The 13647-nt window shown below is 36.8% G+C and overlaps 2 protein-coding genes across 2 annotated transcripts in view; both read right to left on the minus strand.

Moving 5' to 3' along the window:
• The window catches only part of MALRD1 (MAM and LDL receptor class A domain containing 1), a 365316-nt gene extending 362479 nt beyond the window's left edge, over nt 1–2837 (minus strand). Inside the window, exons 1-2 of the mRNA XM_032474166.1 lie at nt 2765–2837; nt 2387–2560 (exon numbers count right to left, since the gene is read on the minus strand). The gene's annotated coding sequence lies outside the window, so the exon portion shown is untranslated. The remainder of the gene's footprint in view (nt 1–2386; nt 2561–2764) is intronic.
• Nucleotides 2838–10165: 7328 nt separating this feature from the next.
• The window catches only part of LOC116661438 (MAM and LDL-receptor class A domain-containing protein 1-like), a 66184-nt gene continuing 62702 nt past the window's right edge, over nt 10166–13647 (minus strand). Inside the window, exon 12 of the mRNA XM_032473564.1 lies at nt 10166–10335. Within this exon, the coding sequence (XP_032329455.1) occupies nt 10166–10335 (170 nt within the window). The remainder of the gene's footprint in view (nt 10336–13647) is intronic.

The following is a 13647-nucleotide window of genomic DNA, read 5'->3' on the forward strand; positions in this document are numbered from 1 at the left end:
TTATTTTTCTTTGTAGTCAACTGTGGTTTCTAAAATGAGCATGTACTTCAGCCAAGCGTTAGGATTACGGATGACGGAACACAGGTGCAGAGTAAACTCCTTACCATCTCAGGGGTGAATCAAACATGGCTGAGGCTTAGCTAGAACCCAGGACCATTCAATCCCCTTGAAGGTCAGAACAATGAAGCACAGGCTGACTGGTGCCAACTGGGAGCCCCCAGTATGAAAGAGAAAAGCCAACATGTGGAGCTAATCAACCGCAAAGGTGGGTGAAGGGAGAGAGCAGAGCAGCAGAGCCGAGCTGTTCAAGAAAACATCACCAAGTCGAGGCCGCCAAATTATGAAATCCCACCAAACCACCGGTCAGTGTACAAACCAGTTAATACACCCCCAGCGAATGAGAGCAGTCTCGGTCTGCCCTGCAAAACAAAGCAAGACCAAGATCCCCAAAGAAGAAACATGGAAGAGAAAGAAAAATACACTGTGCTGAAATTCTTCAATCATAGTGACAGGTTAATGGGCCCGAGAAAGGAACAGCACGAGTTTCAACGCCTATTTCTCATAGTCAGTTCTAACAAAGGACATCCTGGGGTTTTCTGGTTTTTTATTAAGACTTTGAGAGCAGTGTTAGGTTCAGTGCACGACTGAGGGGAAGGTGCAGAGGTTTCCCTTATACCTCCTGCCTTCACACAGCCACCACCTCCATTATCAACACCCCCCACCAGAGTGGGACCCCAGTTACACCTGAGAAACGTACACTGATGGACCACAGTCACTCACAGTGAAAGGTTTCCCCGAAGTGTGAGTCCTGTATTCTCTAGCAGAGTCAGCTGTTCTCTGGGGCGGGGGGGGGTGTGTGTGGTTCAAATACCTGCCTGCACACTATTTACAACAGCCAAGACATGGAAGCAACCTAAATGTCCATCAACAGATGACTGGATAAAAAAGTGGTGGTATATTTATACAATGGAATACTACTCAGCCATAAAAAAGAATGAAATAATGCCATTTGTAATAACATGGATGGACGTGAAGATTGTCATTCTAAGTGAAGTAAGCCAGAAAGAGAAAGAATAATACCATACAATATAACTAATATGTGGAATCTTAAAATAAATAAAAGAAGAAAAAAAAAGAGGACACAAATGAACTCATCTACAAAACAGAAACAGACTTGCAGACAAAGTAAACAATCTTATGGTTACCAGGGGAAAGAGGGTAGGAAGGGATAAATTTGGGAGTTTGAGATTTGCAAATGTTAACCACTGTATATAAAAATAGATTAAAAACAAATTTCTTCTGTATAGCACAGGGAACTACATTCACTATCTTATAATAACCTTTCATGAAAAGGAGTATGAAAACAAATCTATGTGTATATATATATATATACATGACTGGGACATTAGGCTGTACACCAGAAACTGACACATTGTAACTGACTATACTTCTATTAAAAAAACTTTTTTTTTAATACATGCCTGCAGATTCTAAAGGCATCTTCTCCAAAATATTTTGCTCTCCATCCATTGTATTTATCTCAGTTGGTTCGGAAATGAGGACCAGATGAGATGCGTTATTTTTCAGAGGCTCCTAACACCCCAACAATGACCTTACCTTCATGTCCCCATTTACAGAGGAAGAATTGGAAGCACCGAAGGATAAAGCAACTTTCCTGCCAGGCTCCAGAGCCCGTCTTCAGAGCTACCAATTTAGCTACATTCTCTTTATCACTCAGATTCCCCTCAAGTATGGTTTCTATTATCACTGTGGTTTTCACAGACTGGGAAATTTGAAGGTCAAAGATACAATTTATGCAATCACTTAGCAACCTATGGGTTGAGCAGAGATCAGAACTCAGACTAGCTACTCTAAAGACAGTGAGTTTTCGACCACGTTCATTCCACCACCCAATCTAGTTTCTAAGCGACATCTTTTCCAACATCGAGAAGGGACTCATGTCCAGGAGGGTGGAAGCTGGGACATCCATTGGACAAGCTACAGTTGCCTTCTTTAATTATTAACCAAGAAAATGGCATAAAAGTGTGATAAAATCCTCAACATGAAGGGCAGCAGAAAATGAGGCAATAGGATTAAAATAAGAGTGCAGCTCAGATTTCTTCCACTACCTCATGTAATCCACCATCCTCACCTTAAGAAAACAAGTATTTTCTCCTAAATTACTCTTCCCTCCGCCATCCTATTCAGGTCTTATCTCCACTTTTGCTTTGCTTCCGCAAGTCAGAATAACCTTTCTACCCATCCCTGATTCTGAATACACTTGCTTTATTGATATCAGATAAATTTATGAGATGTTATGTGTTATACCACTGTCTGGAAAGATTAGCATCTTCTCCTGAGTTGTATTAATTTCTCATGTGCTCACCTGAAAAGGCAGTGTAGACTCTCCAGCCTTCGCAAAGAGATCGATTTTTGCTCGTCTCCACTGAGATTCGGAGATTCCGATTAGATCACCTTGCTTCTGCAAGTCCTCATCCAGCGACGTTCTCGTGAAAACCGAGAGATGTGAATGCTGAGACAAATAGTACCAAAACCGCACCTGGGGGGAAATGTGTTTGAATGATATAAATATTCCATTTCCCAGTCTCCAGTAGCTCTTCTGTAATTAAAAATACCCCCAACTACTTTGGTTTCAAGTATCTTTGCCTTCATTCACTTCTCTCCCAAACATGCAGGCCTAGAAAATGCTAAGTTTCTGCCAGCCTGTGTATTCCCTCCTTAAGAAAAGTAAGGAAAGAAATACCTATATTAACTGGTATTTTTAACACATGCCACAGAGATGCCTGAAGAAATGGGACATGAGCATCCTGCCAAGACAAGCCTGAGGACACACATCAGTCCACTCCATCATGGAAATTTCCCAAGACCTCTCTGTGGCTCCTTATGAATCTGGAAAGATACACATTCTGCATCTGATTCAAATATTACAACACCATGTATTACTATTCATTCTCCCCAAGATCTCAAGGCAAGGAAAAGTTTTCTCAAAAAAAAAAAAAAAGATTATCTTCTCAGGTAAAATAAAACTGCAATGAATTAATTCCTTCTCTGTTGTGACATCATCAGAGAACTTGGAAGAGCATATGGTAATGCTCATTGACAGTTTAATCCAAGTCAGAAAACATTCATTTGGAGATTAGGGAGCCTTGATCATTCTGCTTCCTACTCACCATCAATGAGGACATAATCTAAAGGCTGGACAGGTTAACTCAGCCACAGAGAAACAAAGAGAAAGGAGTATCTTAGGTGCCGATACCACTAGCTATAATGTGGCATTCAGCACTATCCTTTATTCAACCAATATTTACTGAGCGTTTACTAAGAACTGGGCACTGTGCGAGGTGAAAATTAATTCCCTCAGTGGTTGGATGGTCTACTCCACAAAATATGTCAACAAAATCCCTACAAAAGCAAGTTTAGACACACAACAATTTTTTTCTTTTGATTTTGCCATAGAGAGTCCTAATACTGCATGTTTCAAACACACACACACACACACACACACACACACACACAGTATAATTCATTCAGAAATGAGGCCCCTCAGAAATGAAATCATTCTCTTTGGATTCAAAGTGACTCTTTTTCAGTTTCACTACATTTTAAATTCTTGGTTTTTTTCCTTCATCGTTACGTGTTTATTTTGTACATGGACCACTGTTATTACATATACAGGCTGCCCATTTATTTCACTGTTGGTACCAACTTCAATGGAGATGAAAGTTGATAATTTTTTTAAATGCTCTTGAGAAAAACTGTTCAAAACATCATTCTCTGTTCCAATGCAGTGCACGTTTTTTGCAATGTTTACCTAACTGCCACCACCTGATTGAAATATTCTTTCTGGTCGTCCATTTCATTTTAGATTTTACTACCACGCTCCCCTAAACTCAGACCTTGACAGGTGAGCGAGAAACCTAAAGTCAAATGGAAGGGTTTAATTAAATTCTTTGGAAAGGGAGGATATATGTTCTGCAACTACAATTAAATTTTAGATCCCTGCTGTAGTTTCATTACGTTCCAAGCTGGTAAATATGCAAAACAGAGCTTTAAATCCACTTGTACAAGAGATGTGCATGCCCGCTCAGAATTTCAAGCTGTCAAACTGGCACTCAGTACCCTACCAGTGCAAAGTTATTTTAATAGTGTATTAAGAGTAAATACCAAGGGGACCCATATGCAATAGGATAAGAGCTTAGGACTTATATATAATTTACTTTTTTTTTTTTTTAGCAGATTTGGTATGTAGAGACTTAAGAAGTCTTTAGTAAAGACCAAGAAACCTTCTGTAGTCTTTTCAAAGTGAGTATCGGTGAGGTAAGGGTGAGCCCACTGAACAACAGTTATTAATACAGCTGTGGTTTTAGATAGGCGCTCAGATAGCCAGCATCCGAGGCTCTCACTGTGACACAAACCAGTACTGGAAGCCTAAGCCATGAACTCAAGATCACGATGCATGTCTTGAATTCCTCACAGAACCTATTATGGTAAATTCTATTTACTAGGTATTCAGTTAACAGGCATTGAAGAAGGAAGGGATGAGTGGGACTCTCAGCATCAGTGCTTAAGTACATGTCTATACACCTTCAGAGAGAGAGAGGGGAAAGCTGCTCCGTGTCATAAAATGTATAAGGAATCAGGTGTCCTTAGGGACCTCAGAGTTTTACGGGAGAGAGTAAAAAGGAACAGTGAAGGATAATGTGCATCATGACAAAAGTATGAAAATAGTGTGGCTATCTATATCCTTATTAATTAAATTAAACAAAATGAACATTTCACTTTCTCAGTTATAAACACAGCCCATTTCAAGTGCTTGATCACTACATGTGATCGCTACATGTGATAGTGGCTTCCACACTGGACACAGCAAAGGAAAATTTCCATCACGGAAAATTCTATTAAACCAAGCTGCAAAGTGTTTATGTTAAAAATTACACCCAGCATTTAAAATCTATTTACTACTTATCATTATAAAAGAAATTACTGTCTTGATTCATTAAAAAGTGGTTAAATAAAATGTTAATATTAAAGGCTTGCTTTTATCTCTCTTTATGTTTTCACTGCATTGCATATATACAACTCTGGTTGTATGCACAGGGTAACCCTGAAATCATTTTGTTCAAGAGAATTTCATGTGGTTAAAGAAGCTTCCAACAAAGAAGTTCCTTTAACAGCAAACTGGAGAAAGAGAGAAGTGAATCTCAGATTCTTTTATTGTTTTTAACTGTATTCTCTGGTTTTATATTGTTTGTATATTTTTTCATCTTAAATCATTCATTTTACTATAAAAAGAAAGGACAACTTTTCAGGTACCTGATACTACCAGTCACTGAGAGTAGGTGGATAACTAATCTTGCCCTCTAGTTTCCACAGTCCTGTGCTGTTCCCAGACGAATGGCCAGCTCTACAAAGGAATGTAATTAGCAGCAATTAGTACCTGCTAATTGAGTGAGTCAGTCTCCAAGACCAAATTCTGCGAAGGACATAACAGGACACTGTGAAGAAGTTCAAAATGACACCTTCCTTATTTCTCTGTTCCCTGTTTCATTTGATTTTGGTTTGTCTCCAATCAGAACTCTACTCTGCAAATTTTCTGCTTTTTTCCTCCACTTTTGCATGGTCTTTTTTTTTCTTTTTAACGTTTTTTTATGGAGCTATAGTCATTTTACAATGTTGTGTCAAATTCCAGTGTAGAGCACAATTTTTCAGTTATACATGAACATACATATATTCATTGTCACATTTTTTTCGCTGTGAGCTACCACAAGATCTTGCATATATTTCCCTGTGCTATACAGTATAATCTTGTTTATCTATTCTACATTTTGAAATCCCAGTCTGTGCCTTCCCACCCACCGCCCCCTTGGCAACCACAAGTTTGTATTCTATGTCTGTGAGTCTGTTTCTGTTTTGTATTTATGTTCTTTGTTTTTAGATTCCACATATGAGCAATCTCATATGCTAGTTTTTTCTCTTTCTGGCTGACTTCACTTACAATGACATTCTCCAGGGACATCCATGTTCCTGTAAATGGCGTTACGTTGTCTGTTTTCAGGGCTGAATAGTATTCCATTGTATAAATATACCACATCTTCTTTATCTAGTCATGTGTTGATAGACATTTAGGCTGTTTTCATGTCTTGACTACTATAAACAGTGCTGCTATGAACATTGGGGTGCAGGTGTCATTTTGAAGTAGGGTTCCCATGGTCTTTTTTTCTGATTACTTCCCTATCAGGGAGTTTTTAGGTCAACTTTTCATATCTTTTCTAGGCTGGACTTTAAATGCTCAGCCACCCCTGCCTTCTCTCCCTCACATCGGCCCCTGGCTGGTATTTGCTACACTTGCTATATCCTCACCATCTAGAATAATAAAAATAGAAAAAAAATAATTTAAAAAATCAAAAAACAAAGGTAAAAGAAAGAAATTAAGACATCTGTAGTGCCTCAAAATTCATCTGGAAATGAGTCCATGTTGGGGAGGGGATCATTCATCATGTACACACACACACACAGACATACACACTAACACACACCCTCATCATTACCATAGTAACTCTTATGACTCCTACTCATAATCATGTTTTTGCCTGAGTATTTTTATTATGAACAAGCTTAAGTAGAAGCCTGGAATCTTCAATAAAATATAATCTGTTTTTCTCCTCTAAATCATTAAGCTCCATGTGTTCTGATGCAGTACAACTGGAGAGAGGACCTGCTCAACCTTTCCCCCATACACCGCTGCTTCCTCTAGAACCTACCCCATTCTCCAACTCTCCTTGGACTAAGTAAAACAGGGAAGAGATAATGATTGCACCATTCCAAGCTCCAAGACGTATTACATTTTTTTTCTAACTTTTTTTTCTCTGATACGAGCTCACTCTACTTGAGGTACGCTACAAGACATGGCCTTTTAAAATGCACTGAGAGAGCTGTTATATAGGTGGGCTTCACTGTTACAGCTTATATTGTTATATATTAGATATATTTTATATGTTATTATGTATAACTCACACAATACACACTGTTACATGTTATGTATTATATACTTACACGTTACATATGTGTAATTTTACATCCACTCTCTGTACCACTTAACACCGAACCGCTGTCATTACTCCTCACTAAATTCTGTATTTTTTAATGGAAAACACGCGTTTAGATTGTCCCTACTGTATTCTCAGCCTCGAGGGCTGTGGTCAGCACAGAGCAGGCAAAGTCCAAGTGTGTACAATCAGAGAAGGAATATTTACATTGGTGTGTGTGCACTTAGGGAAGTGTGCACTCGGGAGAAATCGCAGAAGAATTATTCTTGTTTGTTCGTTTTTCTTTTTACTTCCTTGAATCTGAACCAAATGATGACTCATGCTTCTCTCTCTGCATTGGATGCTGGAAAACTTAAGATTCCAATGTGTAGCTGGCCCTCATAAACTTTATTTTTGGAGCCAATCTATCTTTTGTTTCATCTATCTTTTCCCTGATATCTCCATTCACTTTTTTAAATTGTACAATTGTTTAACTAAAGAATATTAGAACAGCAAAATGACTTGGGGAATTAAAAACATACAAACTATCATGGAAAGCAGAAACTTCACATTATCAGTTTTGCTGTATTTAACTGAGAAGTCCTAAAAGTGAGGTATTATGTCTTTTAAACAATTAACATATATGAGAGCTCAGAAAATATTAATAGCCACATAAATCCATTCAGATTTTATATTTCCTAATTTACCAAAAACAGTAGCAGTATTTCAACAGCAAAAGAAAGAGTAGCTTCTGTTCCCACATGTTCTGTTTGTCCTATCTCCTGGCTATTCCAAGGAAAAATGTCAAATTTCTACCAGTGACTAAAGGGACTTTTGAAGCTTTTGAATTAAAGTCCACATCTTAAACAATGAGTAGCTGCAGGAACAATTCTGCATGCAAAAGGACCCTGAAAGTCTGCTGTAAAAAAAAAAAAAAAGACTCAAAAGAAAGCTTCATATTCCTTTAAAGTCCTTTCAGAAAAATATTCTTAACTGTATTAGCCTGACATGATTATATAGAGGGAAAAAATCATGTGTTTTCACAAAATGAAGGCTTTGAGCCTATCAAAGTACTGGCTTCAGTTACCTCACCGGGCCACGTTATCATTTCCTAAAAAACAACACTTGCTGTTGTATGAAAACAACTATTATCAATATATTCCAGTTAGGAAGATCAGCTGCATCTTCTGATTACACAAGAAAATAAGAATTTGGTTTCTTGGCTTACTTTGTAACTTTTATGAAAGAAAGAATCACACATTACCACAGACTTGTAAAAAACAAAGAAGAGTAATTGTATATTCTTAAAATACTCCCATGGGAGAGAATGTTAGCTATGTGTTTCTCAGACTATAAATAACTTCTAACAAATAATACATCCTAAACTGGAAAGCATTATAAAGTAATCCAAATATCCCTTTCCTGTAAGCCAAAGATGACTAACTTTCAAGCAAATGCAGATAAAAGGGAAGAGCAAATACCTCTTCTGGCAGTCTGTAACACTTATAAAATCTAAAGCAAACCACTAAGTCAGTATCCGAGGTCTTAGAAAGTTGAGGACTTGGTTCCAAAAGAGAAACCATCATCTAAACTGCCCACTGTTTTCACTGAGGCTCTATCTAAAGAGGTGCCATGGGTAAGCTCCAAACATAAGCAACAATGGAGAAAAATGTCCTCAAGTGGAAACAATCATAAACTGAAACACAATCCCAATGACCACAAATTACTGGCTAGCCACCAGCAACAATGAGAAATGTAGATCATCTTTAAAAAGAAAAAAAAAACTGTATGATTTCTCTGTGAGTCTCGGAATTTCTAATAAGCTCTTAATGTTAGGTTTCAGATTTCTGTAAAAGAGGCATAATTAACACATTCTGTTCCTTTGTATCCCATGTCTTTAATGCATTTAACAACAGTGACTGCATTACTTTGATATTTGACCTTGAATTAAAGCTAAATAAGCCTGTAAAGTACTTTAAAAGAGGAAGTAAATGCTTCAAGAGATCTCAAAAAAAAAAAAAAAAACTCTATCTATCACGTAGGATTTAATTAAAATCAACCAAAAGTGGGAGAGTACAGAGCCCATTCGGGTGAGGTGCTAGTGGACTCCAGGCAGTTGTTTTAATCTGAATTCCCACAGAGAAATGGGCAGCAAAGACCAAGGGGGAAAAAAAAGAGGACAACCAAGAAGAGTTCTGGGTACTCCCATTCAGACTTACATCAGGCTGAAAGTGTAATTACATTTACCACTCTGGACAATCTAATTAATCACCAGGAATGCCTGTGTGAACTGCCGTTAACCCTGCATTTCCAGGCGATGAATTTAGTGTGAGGCACTATTGATCCCTTCATTAAATTCTAATAAATAAAGAAAAAATAATTAAGCTGAAAGCCATAGAGCTTAGGGACAGGTTAGAACTCCCCAAAGGACTGAAAACGAGGCGAGCTGGACAGAAACACCTAAGGGAAGCATTCACATTATGGAAAGTGAGGGGATTATCTCTCGTGAACACCTACTAGGGGTCAAATACTTCGCTAGGTGCTTCATTTAATCACGCCTGAATTCGCAAAACCTTGTGGGGAAGGTATGCTAAGCCTTATGCCTCCAGGGGAGACACTGAGTCTCAAAGCGAGCACAGAACATGCCGCGGACCTGAGATTGCAACCAGGTCCGTCTGACTCCAAAGTCCTTCTGCCTTCTGTTGTGCTGTTGAGATGGATGGTTTTATCCCTTGGTCTGTGTTTACCTGGCACTGGAAGGTCTAATTGAAAAACTAAAATTTCAGAAACATGATTATTTCTTGCACATATTTCTCTTCTACTCATCCTTTCATCTTTCTTTCCACAGAACTTACTTAACTGATTTTCCCCAGTTAACACGGTTGGCCCAAATAACAAAGCCGTTTGGGCAACATGTATGCACAGCTTTAAATTACTGAAAGAATGATGTGGAAAGAATACAAAAGGAGAGGAATATTATTGAATACACCCCCGAAAGGAAGGGTGTAACTGACAGGCTGCAAATGTCTTTTGGAATGACATGATATTTCATGTTGAAATAGCTCATAAGAATCTCTCCAATCACCATGAAAATAGTAATAAAACAGAGCGGGCATTTACTAGCTGGAGTTACCCAATTCTAACACTTTACAACCACAGAATGACCAATGGAAATTCCAATAACTGGTTACCTGACATGGGGCAGAAGCAGTGAGTGATTTTCTAAGAACAGGACTTCCGAGCTTGGCCACTGCAGGTGACTGATGTGCCTCCAAATAAATAAATGATCCTGCAGAAACAAAAGTAAAGTCAAATGGATACAAATTCTACTGCTTTACATTTAGCAAATCTTTGCTCTAACAGCTCATCTTTGCATACATTCAACTGTCAATCAGATGAAGAAAATTACATTTTTACTTCTCTACCATTAAGCTCTGTAGATAACCAAGAAGTGCTTTCATATGGATAACATCAAATATCTAAAATAAAATCCAACTGATGAAAAACAAGCTCTTGATCTAAATCCTCTCAACAAACATGTTTATTGGCTTAATTCATGCCACAGTTTGAAATCAAATTAAATAAAGCTTCTAAGCTTACCATTAGACACTCAACATGCCCTTCTAAAATTCACAGGAGACCTTTATTTTTAAGTTTTTTCATGATGTACTGAAGGATGGGAGCCTATAGAATGAGTTTGGTTTCTCCTGAGGCTTACATGTTTGACATTGTTGTCTGTGCTAGTGGGGATGAAAGCTTAATTAAAGATCTAATCTGAGTGTTAACAAAATAACTTTTTAGATTTTATTTCAGTGGATGTGCTCATGGCAAACATACTAGGGGGATAACGTCTCTTCGCAGCTTGAAAGATCACACATTCTGAGCAGCTGTCAGGGTAAATTCATTGAGTATGGGAAATTTAAAAGGAAGGCTACGCTGAACAATGTCAAGGTCTGATCCTGCCCTTTGATAATTATGGAATGATGGGCAACTTGGAAAGCCAACTATTTTGATGAAAAACACCACATTCAGAAGGTGATTTTCTTAGACACAGTACAATGCTGACTGCACAGAAAGAAAAGGATTTCAGAATTAAAACAGATCACTTTACAGATACTACCACATGTTTAACCAAACAACCAAGGCTGCAAGTCAGCAGTGCAGTCTCGGAGTAGGAAAAAGAGAGTCCAGTTTATACGGGCTTTAAGTCTCAAAGCCAGTTGGGAAGGATAAAGACTACTGCTCCCAAATTCCAAGCTAAGAGTAATAAAAACAGTATACTTAAGCTCATTAAATTCTCTATTTCACCTATAAAGAGTAGAGTAAGAAAAGATGATTTTTTAAAATTATTCCAGCTAAAAAATTCTCAGGTTTAAATAAAACTTAACTGAATATTTTTAAAAGAGTAATTAAAATTCTAAAAATTAAATATTCAAAGATCTTACACCCTTGGTCATTTAGAACCATATGGACACTTTCAAACAAGCAGTTAATGAAGTATAGAACAGGTAAAAACCAAAACTCCAACATCTACAAGCAACAAAGGGTTTGAGTAAATTGGTTATGCCACAAAAGTAACTGGAAAAGCGATAGGAAAAAAAAAAACTACCAGAATGTATGTCCCCACAGCTGGGTTTTACTTAATTTAAAAAAAAAAAAAGTATTTGCAACATTACTTGAAAATATTTCAGGTTTTAGGAAAATATGGAGAGCTCCCTGACTTATTTATGATGCCAGAGAGCTCTAATGTTAAAAATGATGAAAACAGTAACAGCATGATTTATAATAGCCAAGACATGGAAGCAACCTAAATGTCCCTCAACAGATGACTGGATAAAGAAGATGAGGTATATATGTACACACAATGGAATACTACTCACTCATAAAAAAGAATGAAAATACTATTTGAAGCAATATAGATGGAACTAGAGCTTATCATACTAGGTGACAAAGTCAGAAAGAGAAAGACAAACGCCATATGATATCATTAACATCTGGAATCTAAAATATGACAAATGACTTACAAAATAGAAACAGACTCACAGATACAGAAAACAAACTTATGGTTACCAAAGGGAAAAGGTGGTAGGGGAGGGATAAATAGGAGTTTAGGATTAGCAGATACAAACTATTATATATAAAATAGATAAACAACAAGGTGCTACTGTATAGCACAGGGAACTATATTCAATAGCTTATAATAACCTATAGTAAAAAAGAATACAAAAAAGTATATACGTATACATAACAATCACTATACTGTACACCAGAAACTAACACATTGTAAATCAATTATACTTCAACTTAAAAAGTGATGAAAATAGAATTTAAAAAAAAAAACTATACAACAATGTCATTCATGATCATAGATACAAAATTCTAATTAATAGGTTTCAATTCCATTTGAAATACTTATCAAAACAATAATATGTCCTGACCAATCCTAGCTTTCCAAGAACAGAGATTTGGTTTAATTTATCAGAACTATCAACATAGTCAATCAGATCAACAAATTAAAGGATAAAATCATACATTCATATCAACAAATATTAAAAAGTGTGCCAAAAAAGCCAGTCACTCCAAATAACAAACCTTAATAAAATGTTAAAGGGAAACAATAAAGATTAATGACCAACCTCAAAATAAATAGCATGTTCAATGGCAAACAACAAAACTATTTTAATTAAAATAAGAAATTACCTCGAGATTTCTGTCACCATTATTAATTAGAGGAAATATCAGATAATATTAATTACCTTGGACTAATATTAGGTCTAACATTGTGGAAGTCGCGCAAATAAAATATTCTAATAAACATAATAGAAAAGAAGAAATAGATTTTTGCATGTTTTAGCAATAATATAGCTGTAAAAATAGAAACCCCAAGGGATCCTATCTTCTAATAAAGATGAGTATTAATAAGAGAATTTAGTAAGGTAAAAGGAATTAGAATAATACTTGTTATTTGTATTTATTTTAGCAGTAAGACCCCAGATATAGAATGGTGAGGAATATTCTAATCACAGTGACAACAATCATACAAAATAATTAGGAATAAACGTAACAAGAAAAGGACAAGACTTACATGAAAAACAAGACAAAACTCTGTGGAAAACCATAAGCCTTCTGATTAAATGGAAAGAGACAAGATATTTTTATCTGAAAAGGTGATGTTATGAAAATATTAAGTCAGTGAAAACTGATGTGAAAGCCAAACACAATCCTGAGAGAATTTTAACCTAATATTTGAAAAACAGATAATATTGTTGTAAAATTTTAAAATCATCTCTCAGCCAGAACTACCTACATCTTTCATCCTTTTTCGATGTATTTCCTCTAATCAGAATACATTCCCTGCCACCTCTCCTTGATTCCTTCCTTCTGCCTTCCTGGCTACTTTTCATGCCTCTTCAGTGCTCAGGTCAAGAGACACCTCTTTCACAAGGCATCTCAAGTCCAGCTGAGACACACTCCATCCCCTATAAAAGTATTTATCACATCTTATTGCAAAGTCTTACTTATCTGCTTCAGTTACCAGACTCAGAACACCTCAAAGACAGGGACCATGGCTTGCATCCATGTGCACCCAGGTCTAGTATAT

The sequence above is a fragment of the Camelus ferus genome, chromosome 35, assembly GCF_009834535.1.
Source record: "Camelus ferus isolate YT-003-E chromosome 35, BCGSAC_Cfer_1.0, whole genome shotgun sequence".
Lineage (NCBI taxonomy): Eukaryota > Metazoa > Chordata > Mammalia > Artiodactyla > Camelidae > Camelus > Camelus ferus.